Source organism: Palaemon carinicauda, chromosome 11, assembly GCF_036898095.1.
Source record: "Palaemon carinicauda isolate YSFRI2023 chromosome 11, ASM3689809v2, whole genome shotgun sequence".
Lineage (NCBI taxonomy): Eukaryota > Metazoa > Arthropoda > Malacostraca > Decapoda > Palaemonidae > Palaemon > Palaemon carinicauda.
The window spans coordinates 57,192,238-57,213,819 of NC_090735.1; the positions used below are offsets into that span (position 1 = coordinate 57,192,238).

Here is a 21,582-nt window from a genome sequence, read left to right on the forward strand (position 1 = left end):
GTTGTCTTGGACGTGCGAGGTTGTTGGGGTGCTGGAGGTGGTTTATAGGGCTTCGATGTAAGAGCCCTATGTAGGAGAGAGTCCTGGTTGGACTTCCTCCACCTCTCAGCTGCCTGTTCCACGTCTTTCGGCTCAAACAAGTTCCTCCCCAAGATGGAGGAATGTCTGAGTCTGCTGACCTCGGTGCTAGGGACCTTCGCGTGAAATCTCTCAGACACCGCATCTCGACGCGTCAAGATGGAATTAGCCCACAAGTTCGTGACTTGGTGAGCTAGAAAATCGATGGTACGTGTGCCTGATAGAAGGAAGGTCTCCAAGGCCTTCCTGGTACTCCTTGGACAAGTCCTCGGATCGTAGCAGGATGCCGAGAGACCCCAGCCAGATATCCAGCCACGAAGTTGCCTGCATGGCACACTTCGCTACCTTCTCCTGACCGAGGATCTCCGAGGCCGAGAAAGACACTTGCCGACTGGTGAGTCTCTCTAGAGGGACTCTTCCACAGAGTGCTGTAATGGAAGAGCTAAACAAGACTCCTCCATGATCTCAAAGTACCTCCTCTGATGGACACGAGGAGGCGAGAGGAGTTTGTTGCCGGCGCTGGAACGGCTGGAGGAGGCAAGCTCGGAGAGCTGGCCCTCAACCTTATCTCTGGCACTCTTGACCCCTTGGGACCAAGGCAAAGCCGCACTGGCCTTAGGGGGCTTCTGAGTGCCGAAGACTCGGTCCAGGACCGTGTCCTTGCCCTCTCGAGGGGGAATCTCAGGATCCGAGAACCCGTTGAGATTCCTCATCAGAGTCAGAACTTGCCAGAACGCATGTTCCGACTCCTGTAGCTCTCCTCCTGTAGGGCTGGCAGCAAAGTCTACTGTCCCCAAAGGCTCTTCTTGGGGGGACTCGTGGACATTCTCCGCGGGTTTGGCTGGCTCTAGTCTCATCCTCAAGGACAACTTGGGAACAGTCTTAAGAGTCCTTCGACTCCCTCCTGGGAGGGATACAGGACTCCAACAGCGATGGCGGGAGGCTCTTCTCCACCCCTACCCGAGAAGACTTCTCTACGCGAGGTGGGGTTTCTCCCATTGGTGCGATGGGAGAACGCCTCACCTCACGAGAATCCCCTGAGGACAGGAAATTTTCATCCGAGGGAGAAGCAGAGAAAGTCTGGGGGAGAGGGAGCCTTCCTCAAAGACTTCCGAGGAGCCAGCTTAACCCTTGGGGAAGTCACCACGTCGTCTACTCCTCTCTTCCTCTTCAGGGAGGTCGGTTCTGCCACTGATTTGAGGCCCAATTCAGAGAAGGCAGGCTTAAAGGCCTGCACGACAGCTCTGACAAGGGACCCAAACCATGGCTGCTTACTGACAGCGGCACTGTCAGAGACTCCCTCTGGAGGGAAGGGGATCGTTCGATCCCTAGGAGTAGAAACCACAACAGGGTTTTCCTGAAAAGAAGAAGGGGAAGAATGCAAGTTCCTGGACCTATCCGATGTTCTCCTGCCCTCCGGCGAGCGCGCTGGTCTGCGCTTGCGGGGGGGGGGGGGGACGTGAAGGAGACGACCTAGTTGCTCGGGTTCCTGCAGCCTCGCGTGTGGGATCGCGCTGGAAATCCCGCTGGTGGTCGCGCTGGTGGTCGCGCGATAGGTTCTTATCCGGTTCGCGCGTGCGGGCGCGTGAGCGCGGGGGTGATGGCGAGGGTGAGCGGGGGTGATGGCGAGGGTGAGCGGGGGTGATGGCGAGGGTGCGCGTGGTCGCGCAGGCGAGCGATGGCGCGCGGGCGAGCGATGGCGCGCAGGCGAGCGATGGCGCGCAGGCGAGCGATGGCGCGCGGGCGAGTATTGGCGCGTGATGGCGCGCAGGCGAGGGCGCGCGTTGGCACGTAGGCGAGCGATGGCATGCAGGCGAGGGAGCGCGTTGATGCGCAGGCGAGTGATGGCGCCCAGGAGATGGAGTGCGCAGGGGCGATAGAGCGCGTGGGCGCGTAGGCAATCGGTGGCGCGCAGTAGCGCGTTCTGGAGAAAGCCTAGGGTGTGCAGCGGGTTGAGCAAGCGTTCGCGTGTGTGGAGGCGATTGCACACGAGCGCGTGGACACACAGGATCTTTCTGAGCCCGTGAGGGTGAAAGTGTTGGGCGCGCGCGCGCAGGGGAAACCTCCCTTGCGCGCGGGCGCGCACGAGGGCGCACATCTACGATGGGCGAACGGGCGTGGCGCGCGAGGGTGCACGTTGGTGACTGCGCGCGATGGCGCGTAGGAGAATGCTGGCGAGCAGGAGGGGTTTGATGGCGCGTGGGTGTCTGCTGGCGCGTAGGAGATTGCTGGCAAGCAGGGGTATATGGTATCTTCCCTCCTGCGCCCAGATCTGAAGATCGTGGGCGCACTGGCGAACGTTGGCATGCAGGTGAGCGCTGGCGCGTAGAAGATCTAGAGCGCGCAGGAGATCGTGGGCACGCATCAGGATAGGGGCGCGCAGGAGAACGCTGGCGCACAGGGATCGACGGCGCGCAGGTAAGCGCTGGCGCGAAGTCCCAGGAACAGGTGCTCACTGGTTCGATGTCTCTGGGTCAGCAACTGTAGGGCGCTGGCGCGCAGGAGAACGTTGGCGCGCAGGTGATACCTGGCGCTTAAGGGACTTTGCTACAATATAATCAAGTCCCTTTTGCCCCGAAGGGACCGTGGCCTGCTTGATCGCAGGATGCGTGGGCGCCCACAGCGCGTCGGCAGCTAGGAAGGGCGACGGCAGGTCAGCAGGTCTGGCAGGAGTAGGAGATCGCGAACGATCAGCGGACAGGTCCAGGGATGTAGCTGGAAGGGCAGGTGAACGGCGACAAGGTTCCTCTGCGGCGGACTGCGGCAAAGACGAGCCGAAGAGGCGCCTCCTAACACCCTTGTGAGGTGAAGGAAGGCCTCTACAGAGGAGGGGAAGGCGGGCCTTACGCCTTATACAACCTCTGGGGGCAGCAGGTAGACCGTCGGCAGTCCTCCGAAGAGGAGTCTCTGTCAGTGAACTCCCCCGAGGGGGAGAATCACCTGCAGGAGAGACCGTTGGACTTAGTTCCTCCCTCGAAGGGTGTTCGGAGGGGGGAGCTAAGCCTTCAGCTACATCAGCAACAGGAGCAGAGGTTTGAGATAACTCGTCAGAAGACTCTGCCACATCAACGTCGACGATAGACAGAGGATCAATCTCTGCTAACGTCGGCGACTGTTTGACAGCTTCCCCTAACCTGATTATGTCAAACAGGGCTTCCTTGGAGGGTGAGCCCTGAAGCCCCAAGGAAGCCCAAAGCTGTAACAAATCTTCATTAGCAACATTAGAAATTAAATCCTCCCCCGGGGGAGGAGGAGCTGCCTCGCTATGGGAGGCAACTCCCTCTCCCAAACCCCGAGATTGATCAACAGAAATGCGGCCTACGCTACCACTCGCCGGCCTCTCGGAAGAAGCCGATCGAGTGGGAGCTTCAGAGGAGGTTTGGGCTACGGAAGAAGAGTCCTTGGGGTTTTCTCTCTTCAAGGGAGCCCTTGAAGGAGAAATATCCCGTTTCGACTTCTTCCGGCGCCGGGAAAACCTCTCCCACTGGGAGGTAGACCACTCCCTGCACTCACCACATACTTTATCTCTGTCACACCCTTGGCCCCTACAAAAAGGACATAAGGTGTGTGGATCTGTTTCGACCGCCGACATAAAAGTCCCACAAGGGCGGTCAGGTAAGCCGGGACACTTTCGCATCGCAGAGGCCAACTTCCAAACACTGTCAAAAAGAAAAAGCAAACAAAGATTAATGGCTGACAGTGTAGGCGAGGGTGATAGGAGACACGTCTGTCTAGCACCCGAGCCGATAGCAAAGTGAAGCTCAGCACAGGTGTGTGTGTGTGGGGGGGGAGTATACTACCCCTCCCTAACCCCCGCTAACTAGCAGTGGGGTAGTAAACCCTCGTTAAAATTCTAATGGCTCGTCCCTTCAGCTACGCCGAAAGTAATTACCCATATTAAATAGCGTGGTTTGTATTTCAGTTACGGAACAAAAGCTATTTAGTACATTTCAGCTCATATGAAACAAAAGAATAATTTCAAACTAGTATCCAAAATTGATTACCTTGCTACTAATGACACATTTAACACCCTTAACTAATGCAAATATGATATATTTTTTAAGTAATTGGTATTTTTCTTAGTTATGTAAATAAGTCCATTTAAATTGGGGGAATCTCTCAGTGAAGCTGGAAGGGTTGTTGAAACCGTTACTGAAGTAGTTAACGACAAGTGGTGAGCCTCTTCCCATTTGACCTTCTGCTCATGACTGGGAGGTGTGGTTGAGAAGTTTAACTTTAAAGGACTCGGGTTTGAATATGGTAGCTAGGGAAAATGCACATTACCCATTACTTTTAAAATGTGTTGCTTGTTCCTACATGTATACAAACCTTTCATCAATTATAATAGGGAGACTGACTTAATGGTGGGTAGGAAGTCCTGTAGAACGGAACTGGTTGGTTGTTTTTCTTCACTGGAAACGTCAGTCTCCTTGGTTTTTTATGGGAGCGAAGATGGCTCTAGCAACCCCCTATCTGCCTATCATAAGGATGAGTAGGCTGACAGGGTCTGTCCTATACTTCAATAAATACTTGTTACATAGTCAAAAGAGGAATCCATTCCCCAGAAGAGGTGAGAATGATGATCAATGGGTTGGTATACATTTCCCCTCCTGTGCTTGTAAAGGGATGTTGGGGGAGAACAATAAGTCAGTACTTGTTGCGGCCAAAGACAAATGAACAGAGTCTGTTCTCACCTCCTGTTGTTGACTACCTTGTTAATGCTTCCAAAGACAGTTCTAGCTCTACTGAGTACATTTCCCTCTATTTTAAAGGACGATAGGTTTTTACACGTGTACGAAAAAATTGGCAATGGAAAACCACAAATAGTTGTGTCTACCTACTAGCTAATAAACTCAAATCTCTACCTTCTAAAACTTCCTCCTCTCTAAAACTTAGTTATCAAGTGATATTCCAGATATCTTTTTCAAGCTCCTTACTACAATGAATACATATAATTTGGATCTTAACTTCCAGCACAAATCAAACCCTTAGCGCTACACTTTTAGATTTAGTCTCTTTATACAGTAGTGCATTTGCATGAAATCACTTGCTGATATTCACCACTGACATTGTTTCCTTTGATCTTTACTAATTTTTCTCTCATACATTATAATTCTCTATTTTCCAAAATTCTCATCAAAACTGATCTGGGCCTATTAGCTATCACTTAATCTCAACCTTTACTATACCTCTAACAACAGCTCTTATTCCAAGAAATATCATCCTAACTACTGTAAATACTTCAAATATTACACTTGAACCTACCTAGCATACTGGTCAAAAGACCAAATGTAACAAGGAAAAATCATAAAAACATAGCTTTAAGACATACCTATGCATCTTTGTTTCACTCTTTCAAGATTTTCAACAGATCTTGCTGACAAAGCAAGTCGAACACCTACTTTGGCCAATCTAACTGCCAAATACTCTCCTATTCCACTTGATGCTCCTGTGATCCAGACCACTTGACCTTTCAGACTCTCTGAAATTAAAAAATAATTATAGTAAACTATTTTTGTTCTGTAGAAAACCAATTACCCATACTTCTACTCTTGCCTTATATGGCAGTCCAGGTAGGAAAACTGTGGATTAAATAATTATATACAGTACAGTGAGAAGTGATGATCATATGATTAAGTGCTCACCCTAAAACAGGAGGTTAGTACCTCACTTGTAACAGCCATAATTGCCAGATGGAAGGATAAGGCAAATGTACTACTTTTGTAGCTATAATTTCTCTATCTTTTTAATTCATTCTTATCTTCATATATTTAAATAACTCCTAGTTTTACTCTTTCTATATACTGGACAGTATAGTACAGTACAGTACTGTATACAGGACACCCATCAATAAATTTTGATTTACAGATTTTCAAAGAAACAGCATTGTCTTAACAACTGAAATGTTGATTTCCATTTTCTTTAATTCTAAAACTCATGATTCCTGTCACCCATTTTTGATGGTTGCACAGGGGCAGCTACAGTATCATTTTGAATGCTGGAACTTGGCTGACTTATTTTTTATCAAAATATATCTTATTGTGTACATGTATTGCACTGTGTAATTAGGAACTACATACTTTTCTTTAATTGTATACATAGAGTCATTTGAAGGCAATGAAAATTAGCATAGAACACAAGTAACTGTGATGCCCATAGAAAATGTTTAAAGCTTTTTCAGTAATATGAAGTCAAAGCATCATGCTTATGGTAAGAGCATGAATGGCAAATTATCTATTATGCCAAAGTACAGTACTTTTAGTTATAAGTTTTTAATTTTATGCAGCTTCAGGACATTAAACAGATTATTAGATGATAGATCACACACCCAAAAAGACTTACAGCAGAGGTTTAATAGAGATACAAGACTAGATAAAATAAAATAGAAAGGGAATGAAATCTAACAAAAACAGAAGTTATTCAACACTCGCTGGGTGGCTGAGATGTAGGACTATAAAGCTTATGTACCATTTAAAGCATTGGCTAATTGATAAACATATAAAAATCAAGATGCAAAGGAAAAATTACAAGAGCATAACGACCCATGCGTTGAACCTTTACATTGAGAAATGCTGCACTGTATTCTTTCCTTTGAGGTTAGAAGTAGAGGTAAAATAAATTTTACATTTGCTTGGATCTAGATCTAGTGGGGTATTCAAAATATGTTGATCATTACTTATAAAACCATATCAAAAAAGATAATGCTAAGCAAGTGAGGCAGTGAAATTTTCTTAGCAGGATAAGATGCATTATTTTCCTAAATGCCACTTTTGACAGTTTTTTATGATTAATTCGACACTTGGTTGACCAACCCAGAATGAGCACTATGGCAGTAGTAACAGTAAGAGTGCTTAAAATCTATGAGTATTCATATTCCGTATCAAGCTGACTTAATATGATAAAATTTAGTTAAATATATTTCATCTTCCTTGAAGTAACAATGTAATATATTTTCCACACTGTACAGTACATAGAACCATACACTATTTTAAAAAATATTATTTATTTCAAGCAAAAATGACAAATTCAGAGATAATTTGTATTTTTCCTAACCATACAAACCTTAGCTATTTACATAGGGTATTACTTTCGGCATAGCTGAAATGACGAGCCATTAGAATTTTAACAAGGGTTAATTACCCCCGCGCTAGTTAGCAAGGGGGTAGGGGAGTGATAACTAGCTACCCCTCCCCCCCTCACACACCGGTGAACTGCTTCACTTCACTTAGAGGTAGGACTTGCCTTGGGGGACAGGGCTGGCAGGCAAATATGTGTAAATAGCTAATGTTTGTATGGTTAGGAAAAATACAAATTATATCCGAATTTGTCATTTGTTTCGTAACTGAAATACAAACCACGCTATTTACATAGGGTGACTTAACCCTTAGGTAGGGTGGAAAGTCCCAGCCTTACTCAGAATCTGAGTGAGCAGCACTCGAGAAAGAGAGTCCCTGCACCTCGCAAGTTCCTTGCTCCGCAAGGAACGTGCGGCCTACATAAGCTTGTGTGTGGAGGATTGAAGTGTGACTCGTCCTAGGAAGTTGATCTGAAGTCCTTTAGATGGAATTCTAGGCTAGGACGTTCCCAATACCACCTCGTCAGGGTATGGGGGACGCGACAGCATCATCTTAATACTAGGAACACAAGGAAGCATGGTTTACCTGCAGAGGTTTGAGGTCAGCTATACAGAGAACCCAGGATGCTGCTTTCCCCAAGAGAGGGGAGGATGAAGAAAGAAGTAAGGGCCAGACATACTCTTTCATTCATGCAGTCTAAAACCGGGTAACAATGCCCGCAACCTTCTGCTACCTATCCATTAAGGAGCCTGAGGTTAGACCAGCTGTTGTGCAGCCACCACAGGGCCGATAGAGAATGTAGCAAGGCTCCTGTGGGTCACGTCCTGCAGGTAGTGGGCTGTGAAAGTCGTATGACGCTTCCAGACCCCAGCTTGTAGCACCTGCGTCACCGAGAAGTTTCTCTGAAAAGCCAGAGACGTTGCGATGCCTCTGACATCGTGTGCTCTGGGACGACGTGACGAAGGAGGATCTGGATTCAAGGCATGGAGGATGACCCTTCGAATCCAGGCTGAGATGGTATTCTTGGTGACCCTCCTCTTCGTCCTTCCCGTGCTCACAAACAGGGCTTGCACGCAGGGACGGACTGCAGCTGTTCTCTTCAGATAACGCCTCAGACTTCTCACTGGACATAGTAGCAGATGGTCCGGGTCACTTGTTACAGAACGGAGACTCGAAACCCTGAAGGAGTCGAACCGTGGGTCCGGCACTCCAGGATTCTGAGTCTTAGCTACAAACTCAGGGACGAACCTGAACGTTACCTCCCCCCATCCCCTTGAATGGGCGACGTCGTATGAGAGACCATGAAGTTCACTGACCCGCTTGGCTGATGCCAAAGCGAGCAGGAACACCGTCTTCCAAGTCAGATGTTGATCAGAGGCCTGGCGTAATGGTTCGAACGGAGGTCTCTTAAGAACCCTGAGGACGCGAACCACGTTCCATGGAGGAGGTCTCACTTCCGACTGAGGACAGGTAAGTTCGTAGCTTCGTATGAGTAAAGAAAGTTCCAGCAAGGAAGAAATGTCTATTCCTTTCAGCCTAAGCTTAAGGCTGAGCGATAGCCTTTCACCGCCGAGACTGAAAGGCCCATTTCCTCCCGCAAATACACGAGAAACTCCGCTATTGCTGGAATAGTGGCATCGAGGGGAGAGATACCCCTCCCACGACACCAACCACAGAAGACTCTCCACTTTGCCTGGTAGACCTCTGCGGACGACTTTCGCAGGTGTCGAGACATCCCCTCCGCAACTTGTTGCGAAAAGCCTCTCTCAGTGAGGAGACACTGGATAGTCTCCAGGCGTGAAGCCGAAGCGAAGCTACAGCCTTGTGGTAGATGTTGCAGTGTGGTTGCTTGAGTAGCTCGTGTCGTGGGGGGAGTTCTCTCGGGAGTTCCGTCAGGAGCTGCAGAAGGTCCGGGAACCACTCTGCGTGATGCCATAGCGGAGCTATTAAGGTCATTGACAGATTGACCGATAGTCTGATCTTGTTGAGCACCCTTCTCATCAGACAGAATGGTGGAAAGGCGTAGACGTCAATGTTGTCCCACCGTTGTGGGAAGGCATCTTGCCAGAGTGCCTTGGGGTCCGGGACTGGGGAGCAGTACAGCGGCAGCTTGAAGTTCAAAGCTGTCATGAACAGGTCCACTGTCGGGGAACCCCACAAAGTCAGGACTTTGTTGGCTACTTGAGGATCCAAAGACCACTCGGTACTCACTATCTGCGATGCTCTGCTCAGACTGTCGGCGAGCACATTCCTCTTGCCCGGAATGAAGCGAGCTGATAGTGGAATCGAGTGGACATCAGTCCACCTCAGTATCTCTACTGCAAGATGGGATAGCTGTTGTGAAAAGGTACCTCCCTGCTTGTTGATATAAGCCACTACCGTGGTGTTGTCGCTCATCACCACCAAGGAGTGGCCCGCCAGGGTCTGTTGGAACTGTTGAAGGGCCAGATAAACGGCTTTCCTTTCTAGCAGATTGATGTGGAGGTACTTTTCTGATTCTGACCATAGGCCTGAGGTCCTCTGGTTCAGAACGTGGGCCCCCCACCCTTCTTTTGACGCGTCCGAGAACAGCATCAAATCCGGGGGGAGGACGAGAAGATCCACTCCTTCGAAGGTTTTCGTCGGTCAGCCACCACTGCAGGTCCGTCCGTTCCGCAGGTCCCATAGGGACCAGTGTCCGGGGAATTGTTGCCTTGATTCCACCGGGACTTGAGCCGCCATTGCAGGAATCTCATCCTGAGGCGGCCGTTCGGAACTAGACGGACCAAGGAGGCCAGGTGACCTAGGAGACGTAACCAAGATTGGGCTGGAAGCTCTTCTCGTCCGAGGAAAGGTCTTGCGACCCTCCTCAGCCTTGCTATCCTGTCGTCTGATGGAAAGGATTTGTTGAGATTGGTGTCTAATATCATGCCTAGATATACCAGTCGTTGAGTTGGAAGCAGAGAAGACTTCTCGAGATTTACCATGATCCCTAGATCCTGGCAAAGTCCCAGAAGCTTGTCTCGGTGTCGAAGAAGGGTCGTCTAAGAGTCTGCTAGGATCAGCCAGTCGTCCAGATAGCGAAGGAGATGGATGCCAATCCTGTGTGCCCACGAAGATATCAGGGTGAACACTCTGGTGAACACCTGAGGTGCTGTGGAGAGACAGAAACAGCACCTTGAACTGGTAGATCTTGTTGTCTAGGCTGAATCTCAAGTACTTCCTGGAAGACGGATGGACTGGAATCTGGAAGTACGCGTCCTTCAGATCCAGTGTGCACATGAAGTCTTGCGGTCTCACTGCAAGTCTGACCGTGTCTGCTGTCTCCATGCTGAACGAAGTTTGCTTGACAAACTTGTTCAGAGCTGAGAGGTCGATGACAGGTCTCCAGCCTCCAGACGCCTTCTTTACAAGAAAGAGTCAACTGAAGAAGCCTGGGGAGCCGTCAACGACCTCCTGGAGAGCCTCCTTCTTCAACATGGTCTCGATTTCTGCCCGAAGGGCTAGCCCCTTTGCCGATCCCATGGCATAGGAGCTCGACGACACTGGATTCGCTGTCAGGGGAGGAAGAGATGTTATGAACGGGACGTGATATCCTTGGCTGATCACAGAGATCGTCCAGGAATCGGCCCCGAGTTGCTGCCACCTGTCCGCGCAACTTTGTAGGCATCGACCAACAGGTGGACATGCAGGGGGATTGCCAATCCTAGCGTTTACGGCCTCGGCCGCTCCCCCTAGGATTCCTACCTCCCCTGGAGGACTTTCCGCCTTTCTTGTCCTTGACAGGAAAGGGCTGCTGCTTAGACACCTTTGCCTTTGCTGCCGGAGCCTGTTTCGATGTCCTAGACTGACGAGGCTGCTGATGATGTTGTTGAGGAGCTGGAGGCTTGTAGGGCCGAGATGTAAGGGCCCTTTGGAGGAGCGAATCGTGATTCGACTTCCTCCACCTCTCAGCTGTCCGTTCCACATCCTTGGGCTCGAACAAACTCTCTCCAAAGAATGGAGGAGTGTCTGAGCTTGCCGACATCCACGGCTGGGACTTTCGAGTGGAACCCCTCAGTCACGGCATCACGACGTTTTAGGATCGAGTTTGCCCACAAGTTTGAAACTTGGTGAGCCAGGAACTCGATGGTGCGCGTGCCCGAGAGGAGGAAAGGCTCCATGGCCTTCCTGCTGCTCTCCTTGGACAAGTCCTCGGATCGCAACAGGATGCCCAGAGACCCCAGCCAGATGTCCAGCCATGAAGTAGCCTGCATGGCACACTGGCTTAGGATCTCCGTAGCCAAGAATGTCACCTGCCGGGTGGAGAGTTTCTCGAGAGAAATTCCCCTAGAGAGCTCTTCCACAGAGTGGTTGAGGGGAAGAGCTAAACAAGATTCCCCCAAGATCTCGAAGTACCTCCTCTGTTGTACACGAGGAGTTGGGAGGAGTTTGTTCCCAGCAGAGGAACGGCTGGAGGAGGCGAGTTCGGAGAGCTGGCCCTCAACCTTATCTCTGGCACTCTTCACTCCCTGGGACCAGGGCAGAGCCGCGCTGGCCTTTGGGAGCTTCTGGGTACCATAGACTTGGTCCAGGACCGTATCCTTGCCTTCGCGGGGGGCGGTCTCGGGGTCCTTGAATCCGCTGAGTTGCCTCATTAGACTCAGGACCTGCCAGAAGGCATGCTCCGACTCGTGCTGCTCTCCTCCTTGTGGACTGGCAGCAAGGTCTCCTGTCCCCAGTAGCTCTACTTGGGGAGATACGTGGACGTTCTCCTGGGGTCTCGCTAGCTCTGGTCGAATCCGGGATGAAGACTTAGGAGCAGTCTTCGAGTCCTTAGGCTCCCTCCTGGGAGGAATACAGGCCTCAAGCAAAGAAGTCTGGGGGCTTCTCTCCACGCGAGACGGTTCTCTTCCTCGAGGTGGGGTTCCTCCCCTTGGTGCCGTGGGAGAATGCCTCACCTCGCTGGATTCTCCTGAGGACGGAAAGGCTTCGTCCACAGGGGAAGGAGAAAGTGTCTGCGAGGGGGAAGGGGCCTTCCTGACGGACTTCTTGGGAGCCGGCTTAACCCTAGGAGAAGTTACCACAAAGTCCACTCCTCTCCTTCTCTTCAGCGGGGACGAGGCTTCCGTTGGTTTCAGTCCCAGATCAGCGAGGGCCGGCTTCATAGCCTGCACGACCGCTTTGATCAGGGACCCAAACCAAGGCTGGCGACTGACTGACGCAGTGTCAGCAACACCCGCTGGAGGGAAGGGGATCGGCTGATACTTAGGAGTGGATACCACGGGGCCTGCCTGAAAAGAAGAAAGTTGCGTAGACCTCTCCGAAGATTCTTACTGCTCCTGGACGTGCGCAGCTCTGCGCTTGCGGGGTGGAGATCGTAAGGACGAAGATCTGGAAGCACGCGTCCTCGAAGACTCGCATGGTTGGGCGCGCTGCGAAACCCGGCGGGAATCGCTGGCAAGGTCGCGCTAGCGCTCGCGCGATGGTAGAATCGCTGGTTCGCGCGCGAGCGAACGTTGGCGCGCATGCGCGGGCGCGCGGAGATGAATGCGCGGGCGCGGGGGCGAGGGTGCGCGTGCGCGCGGGCGAGAGGGCGCGTGGGCGAGTGGGCGCGCTGGTGAGTGGGCGCGCTGGCGAGTGGGCGCGCTGGCGAGTGGGCGCGCTGGCGAGTGGGCGTGCAGGCGAAGGTGCGCGTGGGCGCGCAGGTGAGGGTGCGCGCGGTTGTAAGGGCGAGTGCTGGTGGTCGAGAGAACGATGGTAAGTAGGCGATCGGTAGCGCGTTGGCGAGCGATGGCGCGTTGGCGAGCGTTGGCGCGTTGGCGAGCGTTGGCGCGTTGGCGAGCGATGGCGCGTTGGCGAGCGATGGCGCGTTGGCGAGCGATGGCGCGTAGCGCGAACAGGCGATCGACTACGCACAGGCGGGTTAGCGCGTGGGCGTGTCGGAGACCTGTGGCGATCTGGAGCGTGGGTGCATTGGAGAGCGCTTGCGCGCAGGAGATCGTTCGCGCGCAGTTGCGCGTTCAGAAGGAACCAGCTGGGGCGCAGGACCAGAGGGCGAGGTTGCGCGGAAAGGCGAATGCTCGTGGGCGAGCTCAGGAGACATGTCGTGGGTGCGCGGGCGCGCAAGTACTTGGGCTGCCTTAGAAGAGCGCACAGGCTGGCACGTAGGCGAACGTCGGCGAGGAGGCGGAGGAACCATGTCCTTGCCTGCGCCCAGATCCGGAGATCGTGGGCGCGCGGGCGAACGTTGGCGCGCATGGCGCGCATCAGGAACAGGGCGCGCAGTTGTGCGCTGACGAGCAGGTGATCGTGGGCGCTCAGGAGACTGATGGCGCGCATTGCGCGCAGCAGGAAAAGATGTGCGCTGGCGAGCTGGAGAGCGCTGGCGCACAGGAGAGCGCTGGCGAGCAGGAGATCTACGGCAAGACTCAGCAGGAGATCGTCGGCGCGTTGAATCAGTAGAAGTCTGGTCAGCAGGAGAGCGCTTGCGCGCTACTGCCCGCTCGCCGTGGACACACAGGTAAAACCTAGCACTAAAGGACTCACCCACATTGTGGGATAAGCCCTTTTGCCCCGAAGGGACCGGTGCCCGTTGGACAACGGGGAGCGTTGGCGCCCACTGCCCATCAGCGTCCAGGAACGGAGATGGAAGACTGGAAGGTCTGGCAGGCGTCGGAGATTGCGAACGATCTGCGGAGAGCTCTAGCGATGCAGCTGCAACGGTCTGCTCTCGTCGTGAAGGATCCTCTGCGGGGGACGTCGAAGGCGAAGATCCGAAGAGGCGCCTCCTATCTCCCTTTTAGGGAGAAAGAAGGCCTCTACGGCGAAGAGGACGAGCCTTACTGTGAAGACGACCTCGAGGCACAGCAACACCATCGTCTGTCCTCCGAAGAGGAGTCTGTCAGTGCACTCCCCCGAGGGGAGAATCATCCGCAGGAGAGACCGTTGGACCCAGGTCCTCCCTCGAAGGATGTTCGGAGGGGGGAACTGAGCCTTCAGCAACATCCGCAACCGCAGCAGGGGTTTGACCTGACCCGTCGGAAGCCTCTGCCACAACAACGTCGACAATAGACAGAGGATCTACCTCTGCTATTACCGGCGACTGTTTGACAGCTGCGCCCAACTGGATCAGGTCAAACAGGGCTTCCCTGGAGGGCGAGCCCTTAAGCCCCAAGGAAGCCCAAAGCTGTCAGAGATCATCGTTAGCAACATGGTCATCAACAAGATCAATGCCCTCCCCCGGAGGAGGAGGGGGAGCTGTCTCGCTATGGGAGGGAACCCCCTCTCCCGAACCCCGAGATTGGGAAACAAAAGAATGGCCTACACTACCACTCGCCGGCCTCTCACAAGAGACCGATTGAGTGGGAGCTTCGGAGGAGGTTTGGGCAGCGGAAGAAGAGTCCTTGGAACCTTTCTTCTTCAAGGCAGCCCTTGAAGGAGAAAGGTCACGCTTAGACTTCTTCTTACGCAGCCGGCCAAACCTCTCCCACTGGGAGGTAGACCACTCCCTGCACTCACTACAGTTTTTATCCCTTTCACACCGTTGACCTCGACAATGCGGACATAAGGTGTGAGGGTCCGTCTCGACCGCCGACATGAACATTCCACAAGGGCGGTCGGGGAGTCCAGGGCACTTCCGCATGATAGGAAGGAAGGATGAGGCCAACTTCAAGCACAGAAGCTGAAAGAAAAAGCAAAACAAAATTAAGGCTGTCAATAATGCGAGGGCGAAGCAGAGACGTCTGCTCATCGCCCGAGCCAAAAGTGAAGTGAAGCAGTTCACCGGTGTGAGGGGGGGGAGGGGTAGCTAACTTGCTAACTAGCACGGGGGTAATTAACCCTCATTAAGATTCTAATGGCTCGTCATTTCAGCTACGCCGAAAGTAATACCCTATGTAAATAGCGTGGTTTGTATTTCGGTTACGGAACAAATGTAAATAAAAAATCGATCAAACTGTACCATAATCTACGTGCTCCACAGGTAACAGGGAGAAATCCTGACACCTCACTAAATTCGTGCAAAGCTTAAGCAGTCTGTGTGATTGTGTAACACTAGCAGTGTGATTAGTCTAGGTACGACTTCTCAGAAATGAAGGAATCTTTGAATCAACCACAGACATTACCCAATCCCACCTCACTAGGGGGTATGGGGACATAACTAGCACATATCTCTATACAGTACTGTACTAGGTTACACAAGGGAAATGGTTTTAGCTGTAGACAGCGGAGACCAGCTTTGCAGAGTCCAATTGGTGTTGTTCCCCACACAGGAGGAAGATGAAAGAAATAGCAAGTCATTCTTTATCATTCATCCCAGACTTAACAATGGTTAAACTCTGCCCTCCACCCTCTGCTACTTGTCCATCAAGGAGCCTTAGGTGTTTAAGCCATTTATTGTGTAGCCACCACATGGCAAATAGAGAACATCTTTATGTTCCTGTGGGTCACGTCTTGCAGAAAGTGGACAGTGAAGGTCGTTCGACACTTCCTATACATGCCCCCTCACAAAGCCTGCATCACAGAGTAGTTCTTTTTAAACATTAGGGACATACTCTTGTCCCTATGTTATGAGCTCCAGGTTTCCTCTATTGAGGGGAAGGATTAGGATTCAATGCCCGGTCTATCACCTAGCGAATACAAGCCGAGAACGTGTTCTTGGTGATCCTTCTCTTGACTTTCCCCGAGCTGATGAAGAGTGCTGACACTCAGGGGGTGAGTTCAACGGACTTCCAATCCGAATGGTTTGAATCTAGCATCCGAGCTGCCGGGAACGAAGTCAAGCATTACCTCGCCCATCACCATGATTGAGAGACATCGAAGGGAGACCATGGAATTCACCGACTCTTTTGGCTGAAGCCAACACGAGCGGGACATCTGTCTTCAAAGTCTTGTGAAGATCTGCTGTTTGGCATCCTGGGTCGCCGGAGTACGTGAACCATGCTCCGTGGAGGTCTAACTTCCAACTGAAGGCAGGTAGGTTCTAAAATCCATATGATTAAAGACAATACTGACACAGAGGAAAGGTTAATTCCTTTCGACCCTGAAGCTAAAGCTCACAAACGAGATGTAGCCTTCCATCGCCGAGACCGAGAGGAGTTTTTCCCCAAAATGTATCCAAGGAAACTCCACAACACTAGAAAGTGGTAACATGGGGGGAAAATAACCCGTCCACGACACCAACCACCAAAGGTCCACTAGCTTGTTAGCCAGCAACTGGAGAATTCCAGAGGTATACGGAACATCCTTTCGCAACTTTCTGTGAAAGCATGCAAGATGTTGGAAAGTGTCCAGGCATAAAGAACGTCTGGACCTACGGCTCTGTGTAAGACAATCACATGTGGGTATCTGAGCAGTCGTGTTGTGGAGGGAGTTCTCTCTGGACTTCATAATTTCCCCGTCAAGTTACAACCAAAATACCCCTCCTTCTTCCTTCTATCCCTGCTTCGGTGTTTGACAGTAGAATGCTACTTTTACCTCTCAACAATTTTCACCAACAGTGAGTTTTATTGAATCCACATTTTTAGTAGATTCTGGTACAGTATTCAAAGAAAGTTTATAGCAACATGTTTTTCTTATGCTTAGTGTAATTTATCCCAATCTGTGTTAAAATATGTGAAACGTTACAAATTTATACAGCATTCATCCGATAACAAGCTCCTCTCATTGACTTTGGCGGGTGTTGTTATTAAAAATATGACTTACCAACAAAATACTTTCTGGGTCGACCTGTGACGCCCGGTGAAAAGGGTCCTTCTTATCTCTTTTCTGATATAAATACTGAAAGGGTCCTTCTTATCTCTTTTCTGATATAAATACTTCCAAATATACCAGAGAAAGTTAAAGCATGGAATGCAGAGGTTACTACCCTCACGCGAGCACCCTAAGGGCGTCGTGTATAAAGAAAGGGCGTGTGAAAACCACTATTCACAGGTCGTCTTCCATTTAGATCAATCCTTCATCAAAAGGGGGAGCCGCCCTAACGGCACCAACCAAACCCACCTGATCCACTCAGCGATGCCTGCCTCGAGCGCCCTCTACTCATCCTTCTGTTGGACTTGTACTAACGACGATTGCTTTGTTTTGTGTCTCGCTTTTTAGCTGTTTTTGTGGATTTCTTCATCATGGCTGAAGCTCTCCTTACTCCTGCACCAATGTTAAGTACCACAGATTGCTTTGAAAGTTTTTTCTAGTACCGGGCAAGTAGTGTTAAGTAATAGGAAGTGTTTTTTAATACGTTCGGCCTTGTGCCTTCCGTGGTCCACGCGGCCATTTTTATTGTGTACGCTCAGTGCGTTTTCTATTTGCTTTTCGTTGCCCTTTTGGTACTGTTATCTGTTAGGTTCATTAATCTCAAGTAATTTTAATCTTATTTTAAGATTGTAGGCTCCATGCCTCTGTTTGAACCTTTATCTTTATGTGTGGTACTTATTAGTCGTTTACAAGTCCGTTTCTGTTAACGAAAAATAGCGTTCGGGGTTTCATTACAGTTTAGTACCGCCGATTCGGTAGGTCTTTTATTATTATCATTTTTGTTTTGACTGTATTCCCCTGTCGCTATTCTTTGTTAGTCTTTTATTGTTATTTTCGGACAGATGTGCTTTTTCGAGGTTCGTGCTTGTTAGATTGACCGTCGTAACCGACGAGTCCGAGAGAATGGGATTCCCGTTTTCTTTCTTATAGACTCGGGAGCCCGTTCTATCTGTCTCACTTAAGGGATGACTACGTTAAAGACGTGATTGTTTTAAGGTTACGACGATCTTTCTTGGCTTATAGTTGGTGTTCGATCCGTGTCGTGTTAGAGTCGCCTTAGGTATCGGCCTGCCTTGCGCGGCCTTATGCCCCCCCCCCAACCCACCCCCCTTAGTTCCACTCTCTCCTCGCTCCGGCCTGGGAGTTGGGTCGGAACATTATTCATACTCCACCGTGAGTTTCACCACTGGGAACGCTTATTACCTATTACCTCTTGCGCCCCTTCGACAGGGAATCCTCCCCTCGTTGGCTTTCCGCAACTTGACTCCGGCTTCGGCCTTCCATTCACACGTATCTGATGTATCTTCTTTTTGTTTTTTACTCTCCGGCGCGTCCTCCCGGAGTGCTATGGAGATTTATTACTACATCCAGTTAACGTATCCCTTCATTGGGTTAAGGATCTATTACCAAACACACCCGGCCCCCCCCCCCTCATAGCCGCCGGGCTTCCATCGCCCTCCGGCTTTCCCATTACATAAGCCATAATTGTTAAAAAGTAATTACTCCGGAGCTCCGGCTCCTACATATGCACATTCTATATCAGAATCTATCATAGTATATCCTTATTTCTATTTTGTAGTACTGTAATTACGACGGAGCTCCGGCTCCTTTAGTTACACGACCTCAATTCGGCACATCATCTATAAGCTTCCTTGTCTTTACTGTTATTTTACTTAGTAAAGCCCGTAGGAAACTTTGTACTTATTGATCCTTTTTATTACAGAAAGTACGCTGTGCTGCCAAGGGCTGTTCCGCAACCTTTCTCGATCCGGTAGGCCATGACGTCTGCCGGTCGCATGCCCACTGTGCGATCTCCTTTGTCCGGGACGATGGCCAATCACCCTATATGATCTGGTTCCCGGAAGCATGTGCGCTCTGCTATGAGCTTTCATCCATTCTCCTCAATGATGAGGTAGATTAGCGATGTTATCTGCATGCTGGTTTTTAAGGCTCCGCTTTATATATTTGGTTGTTTGTGTTTCTATTGCTTTTATATGGCGACGCAGCATATTAAGATATTATCCTAATCCTTTCTGTTGTAATGTTTCCCATCTGCCGTTCTAAGTTACCCCTCCTTTTTCAGGCTGACGAGGATTCACTCCGGACGGCCAAGACCAGCCTCAGCTCCTGGGTGTCTGGTTTCGGACGAAATGCCCCGACCGGTTGCCCCTACCTCCTTGATACAGACATGGCCTCCCGGTTATTCCCTGGTTCCTCCTCGGCCGCAGTACCTCTGGAACAAGCTGCCCCATCATTGAGAGTATCAGGGCGGCCCTTCCGGTAGAAGAGGAACACCTGCTCTCAGGAGACATCTCATCCCTGGACATTCACACCAAACCAATGGAGGAGCAGGTGAGTGGTGTGGATATGGCAAAAACCTTTCTTTCCCCTACTCCTTCCTCCTCTTCCTCTTTCCACGGCTTTGACAAACCTCAGGCTTCTCCTTGGAAAGGTTTCGTCTCGGTCCGTCCCAAGGTGAAGCCTATTCGTAAGAATAAACCCAAAAGCAATACTTCAGCTTTGCCACAGTCTATATCTCCGGTCCCAGGACCTTCCTCAGCCCCTGAGGTTCCAATGCTTTCACGCACCCCTCCTCGTCCTCGGATGTCCAATTAACCTTGGAATTCATTCAAGATATGGTGGAGTCGAAGCTGCAAAGACACTCCGGGGTCATATCAGAGCTAAAGGACATGGTGGCTAGCCTCATAAGAGACAAGTCTCACCCTGATCCGTCCCCAGTTCCTGATGCATCGAAGCTTCCACCCTTCGATAAGAATAACCCTTGGAGGTTCGCGAAGCATGCCCCTTATTTGGATGGTACGCTTACGATTGAAGGGTTGGGGACCCGCCCTCTAGACGATCTGGAGTTCTTCCCTCCGGACCTCCAGTTCCCCTTCAATGGCTTTGTTCGTTTACGTGAGCACGCTTTAGTACGGATGGACGAGGTCCCAAAGGAGACGATAATATTCCCGAAAGAGCAGGCCCAAGCTGTCTGGGCCCGTACTCTGGCGGAATGGGGTTGTACTAATTCTAAGTTAACCCCCCACAAAGGAGCGTATACAATCTTTATCACTCCTCCGTCCATCCCGTCTCCGCTTACTGACAAGATCGCGGAATTGACTATTCAGTTAGTTAAGGACGGCATCCCCATGCCGACCCTTAAGGATACGGATCCCACCTCTCTCCTCGTCCCTGGCACCTCGGCGCTCTGGAAAGAAGCTTCTTCTACGTTTACGGTGGGTAAATTAGACCCTGACTGCGCTTCCTCTCTCTTCTCGGAAAGACTCCCTAAGATCCCGGACCACTTATTGAAAGTAGAGTTCGAGGCAAGAAACCGGCTGGCGAGAACTCTCAACTCTGTAGTTTCATCAGAGCTGATAGCTTCCTTATACAGCGACGAGCCATTCTTTCGAGTGCAGGCAAAGAACCTCCTGCAGTCGTTCCAGTCGGACCTACATTACTTCTGGACTGCGAGAACTAATTGTCGGAAGCATGTTCTTGCAGAAGCCTCTATTCGGCATGAGCCCAACAAACTCATCGCCTCCTCCTGTTGGGGTAAAACCCTGTTCCCCCAGGAAGAAGTCGATAAGGTTCTCCAGGACGCAGCGAAGGCTAATCAGAACCTTCAGGTTAGATGGGGCCTCTCAAATAAGCGTAAATTTGAGAACATGCCTCGTCAACCCTTCCCAAAGAAAAAACAAAGGTCCTATGTTCCTTACAAGACAGGTAGAGGCCTACTCCATCATTCCGCAGGCCCTCACTCCTCAACTGCCTCTACGTCTAAAGCCGCCCCTCCTCAACAGATTGTCTTCCTCCCTGCTCCTCAAGGTTCCCACCCGACTTCGGCTACTTCTTGGATGACCTCCCCTGCCTTCAATCAGGCGTACGAGACCTCGGGTTCCTTTCGAGGATACCCTAGAGGCGGCACCAGGGGTAGGGGTCAGTTCCGCCAACGAGGCGGACCTAGAGCCAGAGGTTCCCGAGGAGGATGTGGGGCTAAGTTCAACCCCACGCAATGAAGCAACCCCGGTAGGGGGGAGACTGTATCAGTTTCGGGACCAGTGGACCTTCAGTCCCTGGGCCCACAGTATAGTCTCCAAAGGCCTGGGCTGGAAATGGGCACTAGGCTCTCCACCTCCGATAGTGTCCTTCTTCCAGAAGCCCACTCCCATCCTAGAGGAGTATACCAAGGACCTCTTGAAGAAAAAGGCAATAAAGAGGGTACGGTCACTGAAATTTCAAGGCCGTCTGTTCACGGTTCCCAAAAAAGATTCATCGGCGTTGAGAGTGGTCCTGGACCTGTCCAAACTGAATTCTTACATTCTTTGCGACAGGTTCCGCATGCTGACTATCTCTCAGGTACGGACCTTACTTACCCGTGGGGCCGTCACCACCTCTATCGATCTTACAGACGCCTATTATCACGTCCCAGTAGCAAGAAACTTCTCTCCTTACCTCGGCTTCCACCTAGGCAGGAAATCTTATGCGTTCAAAGTGATGCCGTTCGGTCTCAACGTTGCTCCCAGGATATTTACAAAGCTTGGGGAGACAGTACTAGAACAGCTCTGGAGCCAGGGGATCATGGTGATCGCATATCTGGACGACTGGCTCATCTGGGCACGGACGATTCACGACTGCCACAAGGCTACAACCAAAGTGGTTCAGTTTCTGCACAAGATTGGATTCAAAGTGTTAAAACTTAAATGTATGCAGATGT

The 21,582-nt window shown here is 50.8% G+C and overlaps 2 protein-coding genes across 2 annotated transcripts in view; one reads left to right on the forward strand and one right to left on the reverse strand.

Moving 5' to 3' along the window:
- Positions 1 to 5,762, reverse strand: part of LOC137649284 (uncharacterized oxidoreductase SSP1627) — a 133,081-nt gene extending 127,319 nt beyond the window's left edge. Inside the window, exons 1-2 of the mRNA XM_068382271.1 lie at positions 5,750 to 5,762; positions 5,411 to 5,560 (exon numbers count right to left, since the gene is read on the reverse strand). Of these exons, the coding sequence (XP_068238372.1) occupies positions 5,411 to 5,560; positions 5,750 to 5,762 (163 nt within the window). The remainder of the gene's footprint in view (positions 1 to 5,410; positions 5,561 to 5,749) is intronic.
- LOC137650025 (insulin-like growth factor 1 receptor) overlaps positions 1 to 21,582 on the forward strand; it is a 365,519-nt gene that overhangs the window by 216,809 nt on the left and 127,128 nt on the right. The gene's annotated exons all lie outside the window — the stretch shown is intronic.